The sequence below is a fragment of the Nycticebus coucang genome, chromosome 1 (genome assembly GCF_027406575.1).
Source record: "Nycticebus coucang isolate mNycCou1 chromosome 1, mNycCou1.pri, whole genome shotgun sequence".
NCBI classification, from domain to species: Eukaryota; Metazoa; Chordata; class Mammalia; order Primates; family Lorisidae; genus Nycticebus; species Nycticebus coucang.
Window position 1 is genome coordinate 37,308,253 of NC_069780.1, and position 22,324 is coordinate 37,330,576.

The 22,324-nt window shown below is 39.9% G+C and overlaps 1 protein-coding gene across 1 annotated transcript in view; it reads left to right on the top strand.

The window, feature by feature from the left end:
- Positions 1 to 22,324, top strand: part of EGF (epidermal growth factor) — an 86,405-nt gene that overhangs the window by 13,068 nt on the left and 51,013 nt on the right. The window contains exons 2-5 of the mRNA XM_053565908.1: positions 7,128 to 7,327; positions 9,793 to 9,974; positions 11,550 to 11,777; positions 12,629 to 12,831. Coding sequence (XP_053421883.1) covers positions 7,128 to 7,327; positions 9,793 to 9,974; positions 11,550 to 11,777; positions 12,629 to 12,831 — 813 coding nt within the window. The remainder of the gene's footprint in view (positions 1 to 7,127; positions 7,328 to 9,792; positions 9,975 to 11,549; positions 11,778 to 12,628; positions 12,832 to 22,324) is intronic.

Here is a 22,324-nt window from a genome sequence, read left to right on the forward strand (position 1 = left end):
GGGACTACAGGCGCCCACCACAAGGCCCGGCTATTTTTCTGTTGCGGTTTGGCCGGGGCTGGGTTTGAACCCACCACCCTCGGCATATGGGGCCGGCGCCCTACTCACTGAGCCACAGGCGTCGCCCTACAAACCAGATTTTTGAATTTATCAAATTCAAGATTTTCAGTTAAAGCAAATGAATGCAAATTAATCAGGAGGTAAGGCATAATGTCAATTTTTAACACAGAGGGGGACTTTTGGGGCTGTGGAACATTAACTGCAAATGTTCACCAGAAGGTTGAAAATGTTGGAGGCAAGTCTCAGTAGACAGGTCAGGATAGTGATGTCTGAGTTTTGTCATGTATGTGTGTGAAACATCTGGAAACAAATTTGTAATGCTTCAATGTATATAAATTTATTTTAGTTTGGTAGTAGTCATTTAAATAAAATTGAGCATAATTTATGTTGAAAAGCTGAGGATATTTAAAAATGATTACTTAAGATGAAAGATTACCACAAAAGCAGGACTAACTAGCTAAGAGACTGTTCAACTCCTAAGGCCCCCACAGAGGGATTAACCAGTAAGAATTTTTTTTTTTTCTAAAAAAAGAAGTTAGTCAGTGTCCTTTGGTTAATCAATGCCCTATTAATATCTTGGAGACTGTCCAAAGAAGTTAGTTAAGAATACAGTTGAGTCAGCTTAACCAAGACCCTCGGTGAACCAATCAGTGAATAGATAAGGCAAAGGAGACTTTCTAGATACTTCCCAAAACACATAAACATAAGTTAAGAAACGCATAAACATTAGAAATAAGCATAACAAAGCTAAGAAGTAGGGAATGAAAATAAGAGGAAAGATTAGTAAGGGATCCTTCCTCACTGGAGAGGAAGAGACCCATGCCTTCCTCCAAGGTATGCTCTGTCTGCTCATAAACTTAAGTGTGTTCTATTTGCTTGAAAGAGTTAAACTTTTCTGTTAAAAAAAAAAAAAAAGACTGAGGATTACTTACAGTGCAGGAACATTATAACAAGGTTCACGGTTCTGCAAAATTGCATTTTTATATGAGTTTTAAAAGTTATACTGAGCTAAGGTATTGGCCAAGAGATGACACATAAATTAATGGAACATAATGGAAAGTCCAGAAATGGACTCACACAATTGTCCATTTGATCTTTGACAAAGGTATAAAAGCAATTGAGTAGAGAAAGGCTAGTCTTTCAACAAATAGTGTTGGACCAATTAGACACCTTTAAGCAAAATAACGAACTTTGATCTAAACCTCAAACCATACAGAAAAATTGACTCAAAGTGCACCACAGGATCTAAATTTAAGATGTAAAACTACAAAACTTCTAAAAAAAAAGCATAGGAGAAATCTTTGTGTCTTGGGTTAAGTAAAGAGTTCTTGGAAATGACACCAAAAGCACAACTTATAGAATAAAAAAATTAATTAACCGTCCTTCATCAGAATTAAAACTTTTGTTCTGCCCAAGGTAATATCAAGAGGATGAAAAGATTAAGTTCATGCTGAAAACAACATTTGCAATCATGTATCTGACAAAGGATGTTTGTCCTAGATATATGGTTTTAAAACTTCCAGTGCAACAAAGAAAACAAATAACCCAACTACAAAGGGGCCAAAGGACTTAGACACTTCATCAAGACGGGTGTAAGGATGGTAAATAAGTCCATGAAAACATGTTCAACATCTTCAACTACTGAAGTCTGAATATGGCCCCCAAACATATCTTTGGCTTAGTTTTTGGAATCTGTGAATGTCACTTACGTGGCAAAAATTAGTGTGCTGATGTGATCTTGAAAGGGTTTGATTATGCTGAGTCCTAGTAAGGGAGACTGAGGAACGCCAGAGGGAGAAGGTAGACAGTGGAGGCAGGGAGAGATTTGAAAATGCTTCACTGCTGGCTTTGAAGATAAAGGGAGGAGTCAGAAGCCAAGGAATGCAAAGAATGCCTTATATATAGACAGAATGCAATACATTAAGAATTTGAGAATCTGTCCAGGTGATATAATTGTAGGAATCCATTTAAAAAGACCTGCTTTCTAACTAGTTCCTGGAAGATGGATGTAGAGAATCAGGCATATTTCGAACGCGTCTAGGTAACATTTCCTGGAGTGGGTTCCTTGATATAACTGAACGACAGCACAGTAAAAACTGAGTTCCTGGTATATTTAGTTTGGGATAAGCAATACATCCTGGTGTTTAAAAGCTGGATCTGTGATGAGAAAGACATAACTCTGTATTTCTACTGTTTATTGGTCTTGTGACGTGGGGCAAGTGAGTCACTCTAAACCTAGAGATTTAGTAGCAGGAGAAATCTGTCATCTAGCGTCAGCTGAAATGTGCATGCAGCTTAGGGGTAGGCTAGGAGCTCTTCTCTGCTCTAGATGACACATTTCTGCAGATACTTAGGACCTAGGGTGGCAATCTCCATTCACGTTTTTCAGGGAGTGAAATGAACACCAGAGCATTCTTTGCAGAATTGATACTTAAATCCAAATGTCCTGGCTCCCCTTTCTGGGTGAATTATGTCTGAATCACCTGGATTCTCTTTCTTACCTGCCCTGAATTTTTAAAATAATGAATAAGCTGAAAAGAAAGCTGTGATTACCCCCCCCAACCCCCGAAGTAAATTTTTGTTCTTTTTAAAGTACCATAGCCTTTCAGAGTGAAATGAAACTTTCTGCACTCATATAACCCAGGATACCATGCCAGTCAGTCCCAGGGAGGTGGTCCTGACTGCCTCGATCAGGGATCGGGGGCTTACAAGGGCAGGAGTGTGAGGAGGCTCTTAGGTAGGTTCATCGGTTGGGAGCTACCTTCTTTTCTCCTGGTGTCTCTGAATCTTGAAGGCGCAGAAGCTCCCTTTTTTCTTTCTTTTTCCTGTGAGCCAACAGCCTGTCTTCAGATTTAGAGCTAGGAAGCTGTGGTGGTGAGGGCAGTTGGCCTGAGAAAAAACCAGGATTTCTTGTCAATCTGGTTGTGGTTATCATTTATGTGTTAACTAGCTCTCAGGAGCTTTTGCCCCCAAGACAGAGGCTCTTCCCACTTCCTGTGTGGGGCCAGTCCCACAAAGTCTCAGGAAGAGCTCCAGGTTGTGAAATGTGCCATGTCTGCCACCCACTTCAGTCAAAGCCTGCTTTTCGGAACTGACCTGCTGGGCCACGGAGGCCCAGTTCTTTGTAGTCACACTGAGGAAAGCCTTTAGTATGCTCCCAACATTCTGAACTCCTTTCTAGTTCCTGAAGATCCCCTGCTAATCCCTAGGTTGAAAAGTCAGAGGTTGTAATTGATTTGCTGTAACCTGCCAGCCCTCTTTGGGTTTGCTTCCTTAGAAACAAGGTTTCATTTTCTCTGCACTTCCCTCTTACTGAACTGTAGTCACCATATACTGAACTGTAGTCACCATAAATGCAGTAGGTTTTGACGTGGGAAAGCTTTAGCTGTTCAAACATGCACACCTGCTGACATTCAAATCCACAGATTGTACCACACACCAATGTTTACATTCAGAGTCTATGACAGGTCTGAAAGAACACTGTCTTCTTTATCATTTTCAGTGGTAGAACAGAATAATGACTACTTCACCAAGCCTAAATCCCAAGGTGTTTCATTTTCTTTGAAATCATATTATATTTCATTTCTACAAATACAGCCCGGGCCCTGGTTTACATAAAATGATGTTGACAATGTAGAGAAAATGAACAGTATTTGGAGAGAAGTGGGATTAGAATCAGTTACATGAGTTAAATGAAGACTGTAGTGTCTTGACACATGACTATCCAGACCAAGGCAGGAAAGAGTTGGAGAGTCATGGATAAAGGGGGCAGTACCTGGGTACTAATTTCAGTTCCACTGCTAACTAATGGTGGGACTTTTGGAAGCATCATTGAATCTTCTTAACAAGATCCATGTTTTCCAGGTTCATCAAGACATGAGAATCACCTGGAGAGACTGTTCAAAAAACGCATTTGTAGCTCACATTTGTAGCCCAGCCATACTGAATTGGACTCTCAAGAGCAGGGATGTGCAAAAATCACACACACACGTGCACACATGCATACCAAGAGGCACCCTGTGTTAATCTCTTTTTTTTTTTTTGAGAGAGAGAGTCTTATTATGTTGCCCTCAGTAAAGGGTGCTATGTCGTCATAGCTCACAGCAACCTCAAACTCATGGGCTTAAGCGATTCTCTTGCCTCAGCCTCCCAAATAACTGGGATTACAGGTGCCTACCACAATGCTTGGCTACTTTTTTTGTTGCAGTTGTCATTGTTGTTTAGCTGGCTCAGGCCGGTTTTGAACCTGCCGGCCTTGGTGTATGTGGCTGGCGCCGCCGAAACCACTGTGCTACAGGTTCCGAGCCTCCTGTGTGATTCGTTTGAACAAACAATTTGGGGAAACACTTAGGAAATGTCTGGAGTTTTCCAGTTCTAAGATGCTGTGCTAAACCCTGGATGCTATGATTTGCCCTTGGATGGGCAAAATCCGAACATACAATGTATTAATCATTTATACTTGACATAGTATTTTTGTAATTATTCTGTTTTTTTTTTTTTTTGAGAAGTTAATGCTGTGAGTTGTGTTTTATGGATTTAAGTATTCTCCAAATTTTCCTTTCCTCTCTAATATACTGACTAATACCTGGGTCATCTTGTTCATGGTGCCATATTGAGGATAAACAGGAACCAGATGTGAAAATTTGTTATTATTATTATTGATGTTTGTAAAATAACACTGTAGGATAGGCTCTTTTATAAATTTGATAGATCTGTTAGTCTCCATGGATTTGTTCATATGGGTAAAAACCAAGATAAATAAATAAAACACAATTATTTCTTTATTAATTTATTGACTTATTCAAAATTTTGACTACCCATTATGAACAAAGAATTCTACTATGTTCTAGGATGAGAAATATTAAAATGTTTAGAGTGTCTTTCTTTTCGAATGTGAAAACTTCCTGTTTAGTAATACTTTTAAATAGATAAAATGTTCTATTGATCTCACCCAATGTATCAATGTATTAGAACATTAATAATATGTGCTAGACATGTTTATTCAGTTTGTAGAGAATGCGTGATTCCTATGTGAAGGAAGACACCTGGCAATCAATCTTCAGACCTGTAGTAGTCTGTGGCCTATGATTAATAGCTATGGGTTTAGGGTACCTTCTCTTAGTGTCTTCCTTTTCTTCATGATTCACTGATGCATTAAAGATGAGTTATACCCACGTTCTGGTCCCTGGGTTCAAATCTACACAGTCATACATCCTGTGTAGTGAAACCCTGATTGTGGGAACAAGCAATGGCAAATGCCATATATGCAGTCCTCCACAATTAATCAAATACTTTCACATTTATAATTTCCTTTCCTTTCCTCAATAATCCCCAGAGATAAGCAGAGGAGATGCCGTGAGATGTCCAGAGAAGCTGGTGGGCCAGGACTGGAAAGGAAGCCCCTGGCTCTTGTCAGGGCCCTCCCATTTCTCCCACGATGCCTCTGGGATTCTACAACAGGAGTGGTGACAGAGGTTAGACCCCCCACATGGCTGTGCAGAGAGAGGGCCCATGTTGTCACAGAGATAAAGGAAGAGTGATTGGAGCTAGTGCCCTTAGACCAGTGGTTCTCAACCTTCCTGATGCCACGACCCTTTAATACAGTTCCTCATGTTGTGGTGACCCGAACTATGTGTCTCTCTTGTGAGACAGAGTCTCACTATGTCACCCTTGGTAGAGTGCCATGGTGTCACAGCTCACAGCAACCTCAGACTCTTGGGCTTAAGCGATTTTCTTGCCTCAGCCTCCTAAATAGCTGGGACTATAGGCACCCACCACAATGCCCGGCTATTTTTTTTTTTTTTTTTGGTTGTAGTTGTCATTGTTGTTTGGCAGGCCTGGGCTGGATTCGAACCTGCCAGCTCTGGTGTATGTGGCTGGCACCCTAGCCGCTTGAGCCACAGGTGCCAAGCCATCAGCCTAATCTATCATTTTTTAAAACCTCTAGAACAATACACACTTATTAAGTCCCATTAAGGTATTCAGGTTAGATATTAAAGCAGAATACAGTAAGCCCAGCAGGGAAGCTGTTAGAATTCTCTTTAATTCCCTATTCACCCCAGTGATTCCATCGTTTTTTAAAGGCAGAGTGGCAGAGCCTCCTCACCACCTTCCTCAGGTCTCTCATGACCAAGGAAACTAATTTGACTGCAGGGATTGAAACTATCCCCTGGAGTCATCTTGCATCAAAGGCAAGTTCTATGTGACATCTGCCAGTAATAAGGAGTGAGATTGCAAAGAAGGAAGCAGGTTCCCAAACAGATGTTGAGTATTGGGTGTCAGAGTGGGTAGGTGGCCATCCCCAGGGAATTGACCCTGGATCAGGGTAGCGCACTTAGTTTCTATATAGGAACTAAGAAATCCAGTAAAGCCCATTACCTGGATTTAGCAAATAAAAATGCAGAGCTCCCAGTTAGATTTAAATTTCAAATATATAGAAAATAACTTTTTAGTGGAATTATGGCCCATGCAATACATACAGGATTCAAAGTTAACTGGGCATCCTGAATTTTATATGGCAAAGCTAACAGGGTCTAAATATTTCAGAACTTTCCCTAGACAACTTTTCAGTTTTCCCTCTTCCATGTAGGACCTTCCTTTAGTTTTCATCATCTTCCACATCATCACCCTGAAGGCTCTAGTCACAAGGTAAGGCTAGAGAGGGAGGAGTCCATTTCCAAAATGATAATATTGGTATTTTCAGTTCCGATTTACATAATCAAAATGTACGTTCATATACATCCTTTCCAAAATAGGATAGAGTGGTTCTTTTTGAACATTAAAAGACATTTTATAGATAAGAGTAAAAGTACCTTTTCTCTTCAAATAGTTCACTTTTCATAATTTGGCAATGCTTATTTCTTACAGCTTGTGGAGAAGATGATTTACAAAATTAATTGTGAAGATCTACAGGAACTCTTTATTCTTTACACAATTGACCTGATTTAAAACATAAAACCAGGAATTAAAGATAGTTTTTGATCATGTTGTCTGTCACGGGGAAGTATTTTGTCTAAATCAGAGAAAGTATTGAAAATATATAGTTTGATTTCTTTCTTCCCACTCAGGTCCTGCACCCTTCTTAATTTTCTCCCATGGAAATAGTATCTTTAGGATCGATTTGGAAGGAACAAACCATGAGCAATTGGCGGTGGATGCTGGCGCCTCAGTGATCATGGATTTTCATTACAACAAGGAAAGAATCTATTGGGTGGATTTAGAGAGACAACTTTTGCAAAGAGTTTTTCTGAATGGGTCAAGACAAGAGGTAAAGTACCATTACCATGGTATTCAAGGAATTTTTGCACAGACTAACATACATAATATATTAAATTCTTACATAGATAAATGAAAATTACATTTCAGTTCAAACGTGTGTCTGCCAGATGTAAGTACTTATTTAATCTGCATCTGTGGTAATATATTATTGAATAGGCCCACAAATTGTTACTCAGAAGCCCCCAAAGAAGAAAACGAGGATATGAATGTAATTTTTAAAATATTTAAATTTATTAACTCAGATCACTATTTCATGATTAACACAGATTATGCCAATGATTGGGGTTATTTATTTATTTTGGAGACAGAGTCTCATTTTTTTTTTTTTTTTTTGAGACAGAGTCTCAAGCTGTCACCCTGGTAGAGTGCCCTGGCATCACAGCTCACAATTTTGAGACATAGTCTTACTTTGTTGCCCTCGGTAGAATGCCATGGCATCACAGCTCACAGCAACCTCAAAATTCTGGGCTCCAGTGATCCTCTTGCCTCAGCCTCCTGAGTAGCTGGAACTATAGACACCTGTCACAATGTCCGGCTATTTTTAGAGATGAGGTCTTGCTCTTGCTCATGCTGGTCTCGAACTCCTAAACTCAAGCAATCCACTTGTCTCAGCCTCCCAGAGGGCTAGATTACAGGTGTGAGCCACCTTGCTGGCCTCCAATGATTGTTTTCGATATTTACATGATACCCAGGGATTCTCAGCTTGGGGCGTGGTGGAGGGTTTTGTCCCTCAGGGGACATCTGGCAATTTCTGGAAACATTTTTGGTTATCAAACTGGGTAGGTAGGAGGGTGGTGAAACCACTGGCATCTAGCGGGGAGGGGATGCTGCTAAACATCTTAGACTACGCAGGACAGTGCCACAATAAAGAATTTTCCATCCTCAAATCTCAACAGTGCTAAGAGTGAGAAGCAGTATTTATCCATATAAAAGCCTCTGGTAGGGGTTTTGTCACATTACATGTAGAAAGAAAAAATTTTCCCTTTTATTCTCAAGATGTTTGCACTCTAGAAAAAAAAATAAAGCAGACCACAGATCTAATGGATTTTACTTCAAGTTGATACAAAAGATCCTTAATCTTTGTTCTTAGCTATAGAATACTTAATGAGTCCCAGGAGAAATGTTCTCTCAACAAGGTGGATTACAAAGAGCACGTGACTAGAGAAACTTCAAGTATTTATGCCCAACACAAAGTGCATACTGTTTTTTTTTTAACCTAAACTTTCTCTCTCCAATTATTCTTAAAAGCTTCAATTAGGTGCTAAACTGTTTTATCACAACTCTAATACTTGCTAATCTCACTTTTAACAAGGATGGCTGCTGATTACTCTCTACCCTTCTGATAGGATAGTTTCAAAATCTTGAGTCTAGGAATTTGGAGGGTTTCTTGTCACAGAACAAGAAAAAACTTCCAATAGTTATAATTTTATATCAAGTCATTAGGAAAGTTTCATCCTGATGCCAAAAATTTCACCATTAATATTTCTTTGGGTTAAAACATTGTTTGTGAAGGACAGCTGTTAAAACAAATTAACCTAGCTGAGTCAATTTATGATGATATTAGCAATTGACAAAATGGGTTGGCTAGATTTCTTTGTGTGAGATGAGGGACTAGCACAGGCTGATGAGATTATGCCATCTCAGCTCAACTCCATGTTCAGGAGTGTGGACGTGGGCAGCTGGAACTCTACCATGGTGGAAATATTTACTCCACGTAAACCTGCAATGGTGCAAATCAGGGTTTCTGCCCATCCTTTAAGAGATCAGTTTACCTGTTCGTTATTGAAGTTAGGAGATAACTGGTGGTGGTTTTATCATGAGATGCCAGGGAACTCAGTCAAGGTGCATAAAGAGAAGCCCTATTACTCTGGTCAAGGGACGAGGGCACAAAGGACTATAGAAAGGATGGAGCGGAAAGGGCCAGAAGAAAAAGGGGGATTCTAACAGGTAATTCACCAGACCCACGGCTTTACGCTCAAACTCCAAGGGAATCTGGCTAGATTTGGCAAAGCTTGAAATTGAGATCTGTCAAGGATCTGGAAAATTCAATTAGCAAATGGAATCAAACATACTGTTCTTAAGATAGCATCAAAATTCCACTCTTAGTATAGTTGAAATTATTAATACATTATGGTCATATTACCTAATAAGAATGTGTTGGATGGCATTAATACAATATGCCTAATTTCAAAAATGTATAGGATAATCTTCATTTTCAAAGCTTTGAGGTACATAGTATGCCCAGATAAATTTAATTGGGGGCTAGGCTTAGGGGTGAGGGTTAATATTACTGTATCAAAACAAAGGCACCATATTGTGACTATTTTATCACTTCAATAATGTTGGGAATGTGTAAAAGTGACAAATACTTAAAAGAATAGACTTTTATACCTAAGTAAAATAACTTTGTTGTGAATAAGGAATTATTAATAACTTTGAAATCTGATTTTTCAGAGGGTGTGCAATATAGAGAAAAATGTTTCTGGAATGGCAATAAATTGGATAAATGAAGAAATTATCTGGTCAAATCAACAGGAAGGAATCATTACAATAACAGATATGAAAGGAAATAATTCCCGTGTTCTTTTAAGTGCCTTAAAATATCCTGCGAATATAGCAGTTGATCCAGTTGAAAGGTAAATTCTGCTGTATTCAGATATGGAAATATATTTCTAAATCTAATGAAGATTCATAGAATCATTACATTTTGAACGTAAAGGGACTGTCTTATTGAGACAAAGGCCATCTTTTACCACACACAAATAACATTTTCAACAGGACAGTTGCCTGGATTTGGACTGGGGCAGGCTCCCTCCACAAACACTGCTAACTATCATGGTTTTCTGCTATAGAAACATGATACTCCTTCTAACTTGAAATCCAATGTAATTTTGTAATGAGGCAATACATACTTGTTGAATTAAATTTTCATTCAAAATAGTACTGCTCAAGGCAGAGACAGGCCAAAAAGTGAGGGACCAGCCCGATGACCACAAATGCTAGAACTAAGGGGGACCCGAACACCCTAGGACAGAATTGGTTCCGCCCAGAAAGGGGGTCCCATGCAGAGCCCAAATGCCCTGGAACAAGTCTCTGGACATCACAGCAACTGCTCCTGGCAGGAGGGTGGGATAAGTATAATGGTAATGCCTTCGTTTTTACAGGTGAGCACACCAAGGCTCTGAGAAGGCAGTCAGCTCAGAGCTGAGATGGGGCCAGGGCCCCAGTGTTCAGGGAAGGCTGCACTTCAGCCCTCTAGGGCCAGTCAATTCATCCCCACCCCACAGCTTACCTCCCCAGGTGACTACCTGGCCAGGCCCAGCCTCCTTTTCTATAGGTGAGAAACTGCCCACCATCCAGGGTCCTTCCTTGGCAGTTGCAAACTGTAGACATTCCCATCTCTGGGGTGATATAGTCTCCCAGACCCTAAAACAGCCTCCTTTCTCACCCATACCCACCCACCCCCCAACTCAAACCCAAACCAGAAATACTGTCTCTGAAAGGCCTCTGTTATGACTCATCCATTCAGCAAGGGTTACTGAGCACCTCAGCATCCCACAGAGGCTAAGAGGAGAATGGGGACTCTGGCAGATGGGGGGTGCTCAAAGCTACTGCAGCCAGCCCATCCCCTGGACATTCCAGACAGCCTCCCATGGGGGCAAGTTATCCCTGCCTGTCTCTGAAATGCTTCAACTACTATTGTCTATAAAAGGGTCTCTTCAAATTAATGATTATCTCCTCACTCCCCAAAAGAAAGACATCTTTTCAAAGGGTAAAACCTTCTAACCACTGCCTGCAGGGACCTGAGCCAAGCTTTGGAAAGAGCAAAGAGACACAGTCCAGGGCAGCCAGGTGCCCCACTGGCTCCCTGCCCCACTCCTTGGGCCATACAAGGAAAGACAGTCAGAGCAGGGGAGAGCTGCTGGCCAGAAGGTGAAGGCACACAGAGGGGCAGAGAGCCCAGGAAGAGGGATGATGTCAGGGCCTGGGCCCCAAAGGAAGGACACTAAAATAGGGTCCCTGAGAGAGGGGTTTGTAGTGCAAGCACCTGCTTCACCCCCACCAAGCAAGAGAGCTCCTACATCCAAAAAAAAAAAACAAAACAAAACAAAATAGTACTGCTTGTTCTGTGCAGGATTTAGGGGATGCTGAAACATTGAAAGAGCTGGCCATTTTGGTGACTATCCATACAACTACGTGTTTGCTCTCAGGTTTATATTCTGGTCTTCAGAGCAGGCTGGCAGCCTTCACAGAGCAGATCTCAATGGCATGGAAGTGAGGACCCTGTTGGAGACGTCAGAGAAAATAACAGCTATGTCACTGGATGTGCTTGATAAGCGGCTCTTTTGGATTCATTACAACAGAGAAGGAACCAATTCTCATATTTATTCCTGTGATTATGATGGAGGTTCTGTCCGTCTTAGCAAATATCAAACACGGTAAGTTTTGCTTTTGGTATAAAACAAAATAATTATCATTTGAAGTTTGTAAAATAAATTAATTTTAATTTTTTCACCTAAACTGGGGTAGTGGATTAGCAAATAGATTTTGAAGTCAAAAGACTTGAGTTTAAGTACCAAGTTTACAATTTATTAGATGAATGACTTTGGGTCATAACTTCTCTTATCCTATTTCCTTTAATGTGAAGATTACCACAGTACCTATTTGTTGTAAAGACAAAGTAAATAAATGGAAATAAAAATAATCAACAGAATATTTGGCATATAATAAGTTCTCACATGTTAGCCAGAATTATATACCTTTTGGAATGTCAAATGTTTTGTGAAGCACCTGCTGTCATGCCAGGAACTGACTGTCCAGCTTGTGGCAAGAGGCAGAAATCAGTCACAGAAACCCACTCTGACCCTGTTTTTATTTTCTTCCCCATTTTCATCACACTTACGTGATGACTAACAGAATAATAAAGGCAGTGGATCTGGTGCTAGAAATTACATCCTAGTATTAGTTGAGATTTAATGACACAAATTATAAACTTAATGTACTTTTCTAATGCTAAATAAGAAACAATTGAAAAGGTAGGTGATTAAAATTAAAACAATCCCTGTAATCCTAGAACTCTGGAGGACCAAGGTGGGAGGATCCCTTAAACTCAGGAGTTTGAGACCAGCCTGAGCCAAGAATGAGACCCTGTGTCTGCTAAAAATAGAAATATTAGCCAGGCATTGTGGTGGATGCTTGAAGCAAACAAACAAAAAATTAAAAAAAAGTGAAATTTAAAAAAGCCAAGGAACAAATGTCCTGCCATTTCTCCTCCCTGGTTGTTTTTTAGGCATAACATGTTTGCAATGTCCCTTTTTGGTGACCGTATCTTCTATTCAATACGGAAAATGAAGATCATTTGGATAGCCAACAAACACACCGGGAGTGATATGGTTAGAATCAGCCTCAATCCATCATCTGGACCACCTGGTGAACTTAAATTAGTGCATCCGCTTGTACAGCCCACGGCCAGGGACAGTGCTCTAGAGTCTGGTGAGTCATCCCTGACCTCACCTGGGGCCTCTGGTACACAGTCCCCACCCAGATCTTTGCTCAAGTCAGACACTAAAGGGCTGTAAGAGGAAAAATAATGTTTTCTTCAGTCCTCATAAGTTCTTATTTAGAATGAAGCCCTGTAACAAATGACAGATAAGTAAGAGAAAAACAGAAATTTATTAGCATGCACATTTCATGTATCCATGGGAAACACCCATGATGAGTCGTTTTAAGAGGTGGCTTTAAATTCCAGCTAACACAGCATCCTCAGCAAGAACAGTAATGAATTAGAGCAGGGACAAGACAAAGGAAAGACTTGGAGTTTCTAAGGATGACATTTTGGGGGAAGGCAAATAAATGGCCAGTAAAGGCTAGTTGACAAAGTTTGTTAATGTAGGACTTCACTGCCATTGCCAGGCCATAGGATCTCAAATTGTTTTCAGTGGCGAACTTTTGTTTCCCTGGTGGAGAGGGAAGGCTGGATACCCATTGTCTTTGTAAATCTATGCCCTGCTTTTTGGCAATTAAAGGAAGGGCAGAAACTTTTCCTGATCTGCTTCTGAATCGTTCAGCTCAACAATCATCCTTTACATTTTAGAGGTGCATATTCTGGTCTCACACAGTTCATCCTTAATTTCTCCCACTGTCTCACCCCTAGTTTCTAATATGTCACCAAATCCTTTCCTTTCACCCCCAAATTCATCCCAGATGTCCAGTTCTCTCCACCACCATAGTCCAAACAAGCAGGCATTTCTCGTTTGGCCTATTATAGTTGCCACTCAACTGATCTCTCCCCTCTTTTCCCCTTTAAATAATAAATCCGATCCATTTGCTCCCCTGCTTGCAACTCTTCAAAAGCTTTTCTTTATATTTAGGTTAAAATTCAACATTTTACCAAGCTGTCAATATTTGACCGACCTGCTCTAGTGTTCTCTTCTCTCCCTAGATCTGAAACAAGTCTCCCTACACTCCTCCAACATTCCACGCTCCTTCCTGCCTTTGGGCATTAGAACCCATTCTTCCCTGGTCTGGACGCTCTTCAGCTCTGAACTAAAATGCCCTGTCCTCAGATAGGCCTTCTCTGCTCAGCCAATCAAAGCAGGCCCCTTTGCCTGCTACACCCTGCTACACCCTGCAATGAACCCATCCCAAAGTGTCATTACATATTAACTTACTTTCTTTTTTAATTCTCTCACCCACTTGATTATAAACACCACTCAGGCAGGGACCATGTCTATCTTCCTTGTTTTTTCACCATCATTATACAGTGGATATTTATAAATAAATTAATTTTAGTAAACTTACAAATAAACAAATGTTAGTAAAATGAATGAATGGTTGAATGTAGGCACACTCCCAAATTTCTACTTCCAAAGGTAGTCTTCTCTGTTTGAATTCTTTAATATATAATTGTTTGTTTTTAAAAATCATTAGTTTTTTTTTCATTTGTTCTAATTGTTAGGCTGCTCAGCATGACATGTATGCCACACAAATGACATTACACTAACATCTCACCTTGATGTACAAGTTTAATTTCAAGATGGTTTTAAAATATATTTAATTTTATCTCCAAATAGTCCTCTGATGTGCAGAAACAAAGATGAGGTAGAATTATTTTATCCTCTATTTTCGAGCGGTTGGGTGGCATCAGGGTTTGGTGATGATGTGGAAAACATTAGGGACTGTAGGTCCCTGACACAGTTAGCATGTAGGTGTGTTGATACCTGCCTCTTTTCCCCTTCAAATAATAAACCTGATCCTGAAGAGAGTGGTGGGACTGAACAGGAGGATAGATATGAGCTTGTGATAGGTATGAGTCAAGGACAGATTGATGCTGTCACTTCTTATAACTTCAGACAGGTTTCTTTTTAACTGGAGTAACTGCTTTTTATCTGGTTTCTTAAAAAACCTAGCTAGCAACTATAATCAAAGTCTGTAATGGCTATGCTTCCAATGCAAATACTACAGAATTGCAAAAAGAGGATAAAATAAATTTCAAGAGATGAAGCATTTATTCATATAAATAACCTTTAAAAATTGATTTAGTTGAACTTGCAAAGCAAAAGTTATGCAAAACAATTCAATTGTGGGTTGTTGCATCTCATTAAATAGTAACAACCTAATGGCCACACTCTAAACGGTGAACACATACAGGTCATGAATGCAATATACTGCCAGACACCTTCCCTGGGAAATTTCCACTTGAGCTATCTTCAAATACAACTCATTATCTGAGTGGTGATGACTTACAACAAAGTTGTAAGCAAAACTATAATGAGGATTCACTGAGTCTCATTCATAATCGCGATAGATACGTCCATCATCATCATCACTCTCTCTTACATTTACAGGTAACCTCACAGTTTGCAAAGGGTTTTCATGGGCATTAGCTGACTGGTTTATCACGGCAAGTTGCAAGGGTAAGAGTAATTGTACTCGTTTCATAATTGAGAGATCTGAACAAATAGAGTGACTTTTTGAGGATTATGCAGCTAGTTAATGATGGATTTGGAAAAAATTCCCTGTCTTCAATCTCTCAGTGCTCAGTGTAGTATTCTTTATACCAATACCATAAATACATTCTCTCCTCAGAGTTCTTCACTATTACTAGTCTCTTTGATAGGAAGTTCAAATAAGATAACTGAAAGCATGAATTTCAGAAAAAAATCTATAATGGGTCACTAAAGAACACCCTCAAATAAGGTGGCAAATAGAATTTGATTGGGAAGCCACTGCCAACTGCGGAGCCACAGACAAACCTGGAATCCAAAAGTCGACGGACATTGGAGATTGACTCTAGTTATTAACCAAAGGATGAGCTTTGCACATTGTCCCACACAAAAGACTTGATTTCAAGAGCATCATTATTTTGGCCATCATAAATTAGGTTTAAATTTAGGATAGGACTTCTTTACTTAGAGTTAATGGATCGCCAGGGTTTTGTGTGTGTGTGTGTGTGTGTGTGTGTGTGTGTGTTAGGTGAAAATATGCAATATTCCCCCTAGAAAGATGGTATATAACTTTCATCAGGCGCTCAATGTGTCTGACATTTACATTGTCAGACATAGCACCACATTTACATTCAAATGTAAAGACTTCCTTCTCTAGAGGCTGGTTAGCTCCTTATACCTGCAATTGCTGCTCCTCTGATCATATGAACAGTAGTACTTTAGTTTACATTTAGTCATGAAGCTACTTCAATGAAGAGATAACTGAGAAAAATTATGCAACCTGGTTGATAACATTTTTGTTATAAAATGTCAGTATTTATACAAATAAGAATATCAATAAACTTTCTGCAAAATTCCTAAACTGTCACTTATCAAAGTATGTTCTACAAAACTCTAGTTCTGTGAGAGTTAATGGTGTTATTTGGGGGAAAGAAAAACCTTTCAAATCAAATCATTTAGAAATGTTGGATTCAATAAAATTAAATGGTTGTTTTTTCTCAAGTAGAATTTCATAGAACCATTCTACTGATACAAATTGTGACATTTTTCTATTTTATTGCCTATGCAGCAGCCCACAGGACTTTTGAATTATTATTTCTAGCCCAGACCTCTTTTTGGAGTTCTAGACCAATTAAAAAAAAAAGACTCCAAAGCACAATGAATTAATGAGTATCGTGCTATGGTGCTAAACTACAGAGAAAATTACTTAGAACACTGGGGATTTATTTGTAATATACAAACGAGAGCAGCCCTGGTGGAGACTGTTCAACCAAGGCAAGGGTGGAGCCCACAAAGGCAAAGCCAGGAAGCTTCACAGGGAAGATTGATTTGTTGGTTTAAGCAAGTCCTTGGCTTATGGATTCAGACTGGCTGATTAATAGAGGAGCTTCACGCGACTGATGTATTGGTGAGCCCTAAATCAAAGGAGTAGAGCCACAGTTTCCCCAGCAGGCTGTTTTTCTGATGATCCGACCAGTCCCTGAAGAACAGGGCTTTGGTCCTTCCTCTGGGCCATGCCCACTTGTTGTCTCAGCCTCCAGCTCCCGGGACTGCAGTGCCACCGTGAACGCACAGGTTCAGGTTCAGCAAGGATATCCTTATGAAGGCCCTTTTGTTTACCTGTCCTCTAAGGTTTTCTACTTGGATTTCTTTTCTTTCTTTTTTTTTTTCCCAAGTGGCAAAGCATTGCTATTTTCATTTTAAGTTAAATAAAATTTGAACATTTTCATCTTTTGTGTCCCTGACAATAGGAGATTTGGTGACATTTAAGTTGACCCAAATTTATTAAATCTTTTAAATATTTCTTTCTTTTCATGTATACATTCATGCATTTATGGGGTACAGATGTAAGCATTCTACTTGGATTTCTGGCAAGTGCCTCAGGCTCCAAGAAATTAACCGACCTACCAACTTTCACCTCCCCTCCTCCTCCTCCTCTCCCTGTGCTGTCCCTGGCTCAGTTACCCACCCCATCTCCCAAGGCAGAAATCTAGGAGTTGCTGGCTTCTCTCTCACCCCCACCACATGAAATCAGTTTTCTAGTCGTAATAATCCCACCCGCTGGGGTCTGACGGGGGCCCTCCCCAGCACCTTCCTGATTAGCATCCTGCCCTCCATTTCCTATGCTGCAGGGGGCATAATCCTTCACAATGAGAACCCAGTCATCTCATTCCTTAATTAAAACCTGCTGACAACTCCCAATCATCAGTAATAAAAGTTCAGTCTCTGCCCTGGCTCACAAAGTCCCCTGCTGGCTCCTCAGCTTCATCTCTGACTCTTGTCTGCAGCCACCCTCGGAGATTCGCCTTCCTCCCACCAGGCTTGCTGTTTTCTCTAGGCCTGTCCCCACGCCGGGGGACTCTCTTCACTGGCTCGCTCCTCACCCTCTGACAGCTCCAACGTAAGCACACATTCCCTGACCCACTGGGGCGTAAGTCAGCTGTTCTGTGTTTTCAGAGAACACGTTCTTGGAGAGTATGTTCGAAGAGAATTTCCCCACTTAATGGCCCCTACTCTGCTTTGCCATAATTACGTCTTTCTAAATTCCTTAGTCCTAGCAGGACAGGGAACACAACTCTCCATTGTACTCCTAATGCCTAGAGGACTTTCACCAACGAGAGCTGAAAAAACAAATGCAAAGAATATCCTTTGACACTCTCTCCTCTAAACTCTCTCCTCTAAACAGTATCATAAGGAACAAAGTTTAAAGATATACTTGATCTAAATACATGTTGCCTTCCTAAAAGAAATATCATACTTATTAAGCGTGTACAAAATTATGTGCTCTGGACTTCCCCTACGTTACCTCACTTAATCTTCATTTACAACAACCCTATGAATTAGGTGCGATAATTAGTATCATTTTATATGTTAAAAACCTGAGGCTTGGAGATATCACAATAGTTTGTTCGAGGTCACACTGTGGTGGAATTGGGATTTGAACCCAGGTAGTCTAATACCATTCTGCCTTCCCAACTATATTATTAGCTTTCATTTCCTATTTTAGAATTGTCTGGTTTGTTTTGGGAAAACCTGTAATTTAGCATATCACTGTCTATCCCTGGCCTCCTGGTGGGTAAAAGCTTCATTTTGCACAGATCATGGGCCAAAACTTTGTCTCTCTTTCTTTTTAAAAATTTACTTTTCTATTTCAGAGACTCAGAAAATCTTTCTCTGACGTGTCCTTGGCTGTCTGAAAATAGACCCAGCATTGATCTTCCATTTTTGTTGTCATGATGAAGTTTATTAGCAGTTCTCCTGGCTACCCTAACACTGATGCTATTATATGAATCTCAGAGCCCGTGTGGGAACCTCTTTGTACAGAATGCTAATGGGAATATTTCAAGCTCCCATTTTCCACTTTCTGGATTTTGCAGATTATATTCCCATGGTAGCATTTAACATGTTTCTCTACTCTACAGCTTCTGGAGATTTTGCAACTAGTTATGGCTTATAGACATTACTTTGCAAAAGGCTCAACTGTTTTTGCTTTTTTCCTCTATGCTTCAAATGTAGATTCCAGTTTTAAGCTCGTAAGAGAGTTTCTAAAGCATTATCTTCGGGAAATGAAGGGTATCTATAACTAACACTGTATAAATGCATTCAGTTTATGCACAAAAGTATTGCTGAAGTCTATGAAGAGTAATTGCCTCCACCTGGAAATCCTTGGTTCTGGAAGTAATTAGTGTAGCTAAAACTGCCCAGGTGGGATTCTGAATCAGTTTTATTATTTCATTGCTGGAGTGTCTGCTTGCAAAACCTTGGTTATTTGGAAACCTCTGAGAAAGAATCCTCCTACAAAGATGAATATTTTTTAGCTAAGCCCAGGAGTTGGAGGTTGCTGTGAGCTGTGTGACACCACAGCACTCTACCGAGGGTGATAAAATTAGACTCTGTCTCTACAAAAAAAATGAATATTTTTTCATATAATTTTAGATCATCAATTTACATACATAAAGCTCTGTTATTTTTCATAGAACTCTTAGTAAAATATGAATTTCTGTATTTCTCTAACATCATTTATAGTTATTGGTGTTCTCTTAGTGATGAGGGTCACATTTACATCGGAACAGGCATGGGACGGGTAGGGCAAAGCTGGGTTTATAACGTAGGTGTGCCCTGACACCAAAAGGCTGCCATTTGAAATGCATTCAAACTTGCAATTGCTCTTTATCATTTTTCTGTCTTCTTTCTTTCAGTGGCTCTCACATCTTGCTGATTTCCACATCTCTGGCTGTGGCCTCTGTTTATTTTCTAATCTGAGGCTTTTCTTGCCTTCTGTTTGTTCAGGAAACCAGATTATTAGTCCTATAAAATTTTCCACTTTCTGGGTTTTGCAGATTATATTCCCATGGTGGCATTTAACCTGTTTCTCTACCCTCTGTATTTCCTATAAATTGGTGGTTTAGTGCTAGAGGCAGATCAGTCAGATTTTTGGCAAGAATGCCTGATGGGAAGCAGTGAGGCTGGTCCCCTAAGCTTTCTACTGCACCACATTAGCAGGTACAGTGGGGCTGTTCTCATTCTTCCGTGATGTTCAAGATTAATCAGCAGTTCAGGGGCACCAGCCAGGTCCGTCTACGGTGAAGTTTCCATCATTCTGTCACATAATAGTTTTATAAGCTATTGATTACCATCGCCTACAGCTATATTTTCATTACAGGTTCAAAGTGATGATATTTTAATTCTATCATTGCTTATGCATTTATTAGCTGGAATACTTACATAAAGAACCTTTCCACATCAGATATTTGATTTCCCTGAGGAGCAACCTTTATAGAAAAAGTAAATTCGATGTTTGATCCTATCCCTTAATTTACCTGTTTTCAGAATAAAGAGTTAGTGTCTCAGTATCCTCCAAAGGTGACTTTTCTCTAAAAGCATCTTTATAAAATCATGAATTTTAAAAAATAGTTGACATGTTTTTATTCACCATAGTTATGATTATTTTGATACTTGTATTAATACCATCTTTCTCTGGGGGAGCTTTGCTTTGAGGCTTCTATTTAGTGTGGGAGAGGTGACCAATAGACAGTGACCTGATTTTCCTGGTCATTAACACTGATGGTTTGGAATTTGAGTTTGAGGCTACATCTGGGCTCAGCATAAAAGAAATGCTGGAAGAGCGGCGCCTGTGACTCAAAGGAATAGGGCACCGGCCCCATATGCCGGAGGTGGCAGGTTCAAACCCAGCCCCGGCCAAAAACTGCAAAAAAAAAAAAAAAAAGAAAGGCTGGAATCATGTAGTCACTTCTACCATTAGGGAATGCAGGTGGGATGTGGGGGTAACAGTGGGTGTGGAGGATAGATACCCAATATTTTCCATCTTCATGCTATGGGCTGGTCAAACTGTCAGAAACAGGAATAAATAAGAAAGGATTGAGTGGGCGTGAGGGGCTCTTCCAAGAGTTATGTTTTTTAACTGCTTAGAGGCTGTTCAAATTGATAAGGATATCAAGTAGTTGAGTTCTGCCCAAGTGATTTTTTTTAATGATGATTAGGAATTTAAGTAGTACAAAATGGCCATTTTTGTATTATTTGTATTTTCTTCCTTGTATATCTATTAATGGACAAGAATACATTTCTATACTGTACATTTTTAGAAGTTTTTTGAGGAAGTTGAGGCAGTCAATTGTTGAGAGCTTACTATGGAGAAAGACAATAAACAAAGGAAACAAACATATAACTGTGGATTTTTATAGTATTTTCACCAAACCCACTGTAATATTTTATATATGTGTGTGTACATATACACACACAAGTCCTTCTATGTACACACATAAGTATACAGAGGGTTTTATGTGTATGGTAGGATAAGGTCTACAATCAGAAGGCCTGGGGTGGTGGTGTAGTTTTACTCCTTTTTACCTATGTGATCCTTGACAAGGCACTATTTCCTTTCTAATCTGTAATATACAAGATACTTGCTTTGCATAGCTCCAGGGCTTGTTATGAGAATTAAGTATGATAATGTGTATGCTTTATAAAGTGCTAGTCAAGATTTTTATTGTTATGTGCTAAATATTGGGAATGCTGAATATTTACTTACAGGAATGATTAAAGTGAATAAGTTTGAATGGAAGAGACCAGATGGGCGGCACCTGTGGCTTAGTAGGTAGGGCACTGGCCCCGTATACCAAGGGTGGCACGTTTGAACCCAGCCCCGGCCAAACTGCAACAACAAAAAAATAGCTGGGCATTGTGGCAGGTACCTGTAGTCCCAGCTACCCGGGAGGCTGAGGCAAGAGAATGGCCTAAGCCCAGGAGTTGGAGATTGCTGTGAGTGTGATGCCATGGCACTCTACCGAGCGGGATAAAGTGAGACTCTGTCTCAAAAAAAAAGGAAAGAAAGAAAAAAGGAAAGAGAAAGGAGACCAGAAAAGCTTTGTTGATGAAGTGAGTGTTACACAGAATTTGAGGTAGAAAAAGATGTGTTCAGTGGTAAAGAGCATAATAGGGAATCCCATTGTTTCAGAACTGGGCCAGGGTAAATCTGTAGAATCACATGGCCTTAGTAAAGCTCATGAGTGTCTGTGTGTTAGTTATTCAGGCAGTTACGGAAGGTGCAGTTGGTGGTGGACATTAAACTCCGTGATTAGGAGCTTTAATGATCTCACGGGTAATTAAGCCCCACTGCTCAGCTCTGAGAAGGGGTGTTATCTGAGGTCAGCAGCAGCATTCTGAGTGCTTGCTTTGGCCTATTTCGAAGCTAAAGAACAGCAGAAGATTAAGGAGATTAAACAAAAATACAACCCTCAATCCTGTGTTTTGCTCCTAAAATGACCTTTTAAAGTGTTTAGTGTCTGAATTCAGGTCACATCATCAGCACAAACAAGCAGAGAATAATGATTACTTTGCAGTCTCTGTTCATTATTGAAGACTGATGTATATTGTTAGTAAGTGTCGTTAAACCATCATCATCAGGGTATACTGGGAAGAGCACTAGGCTAGCAGGTGACAATTTTTTGAGTTCTAACTGTAAGGTCGACTGGAAATTCAAGGAAAAAACAAAGGAATTAGGTTGCTGGTGACACAGCAAG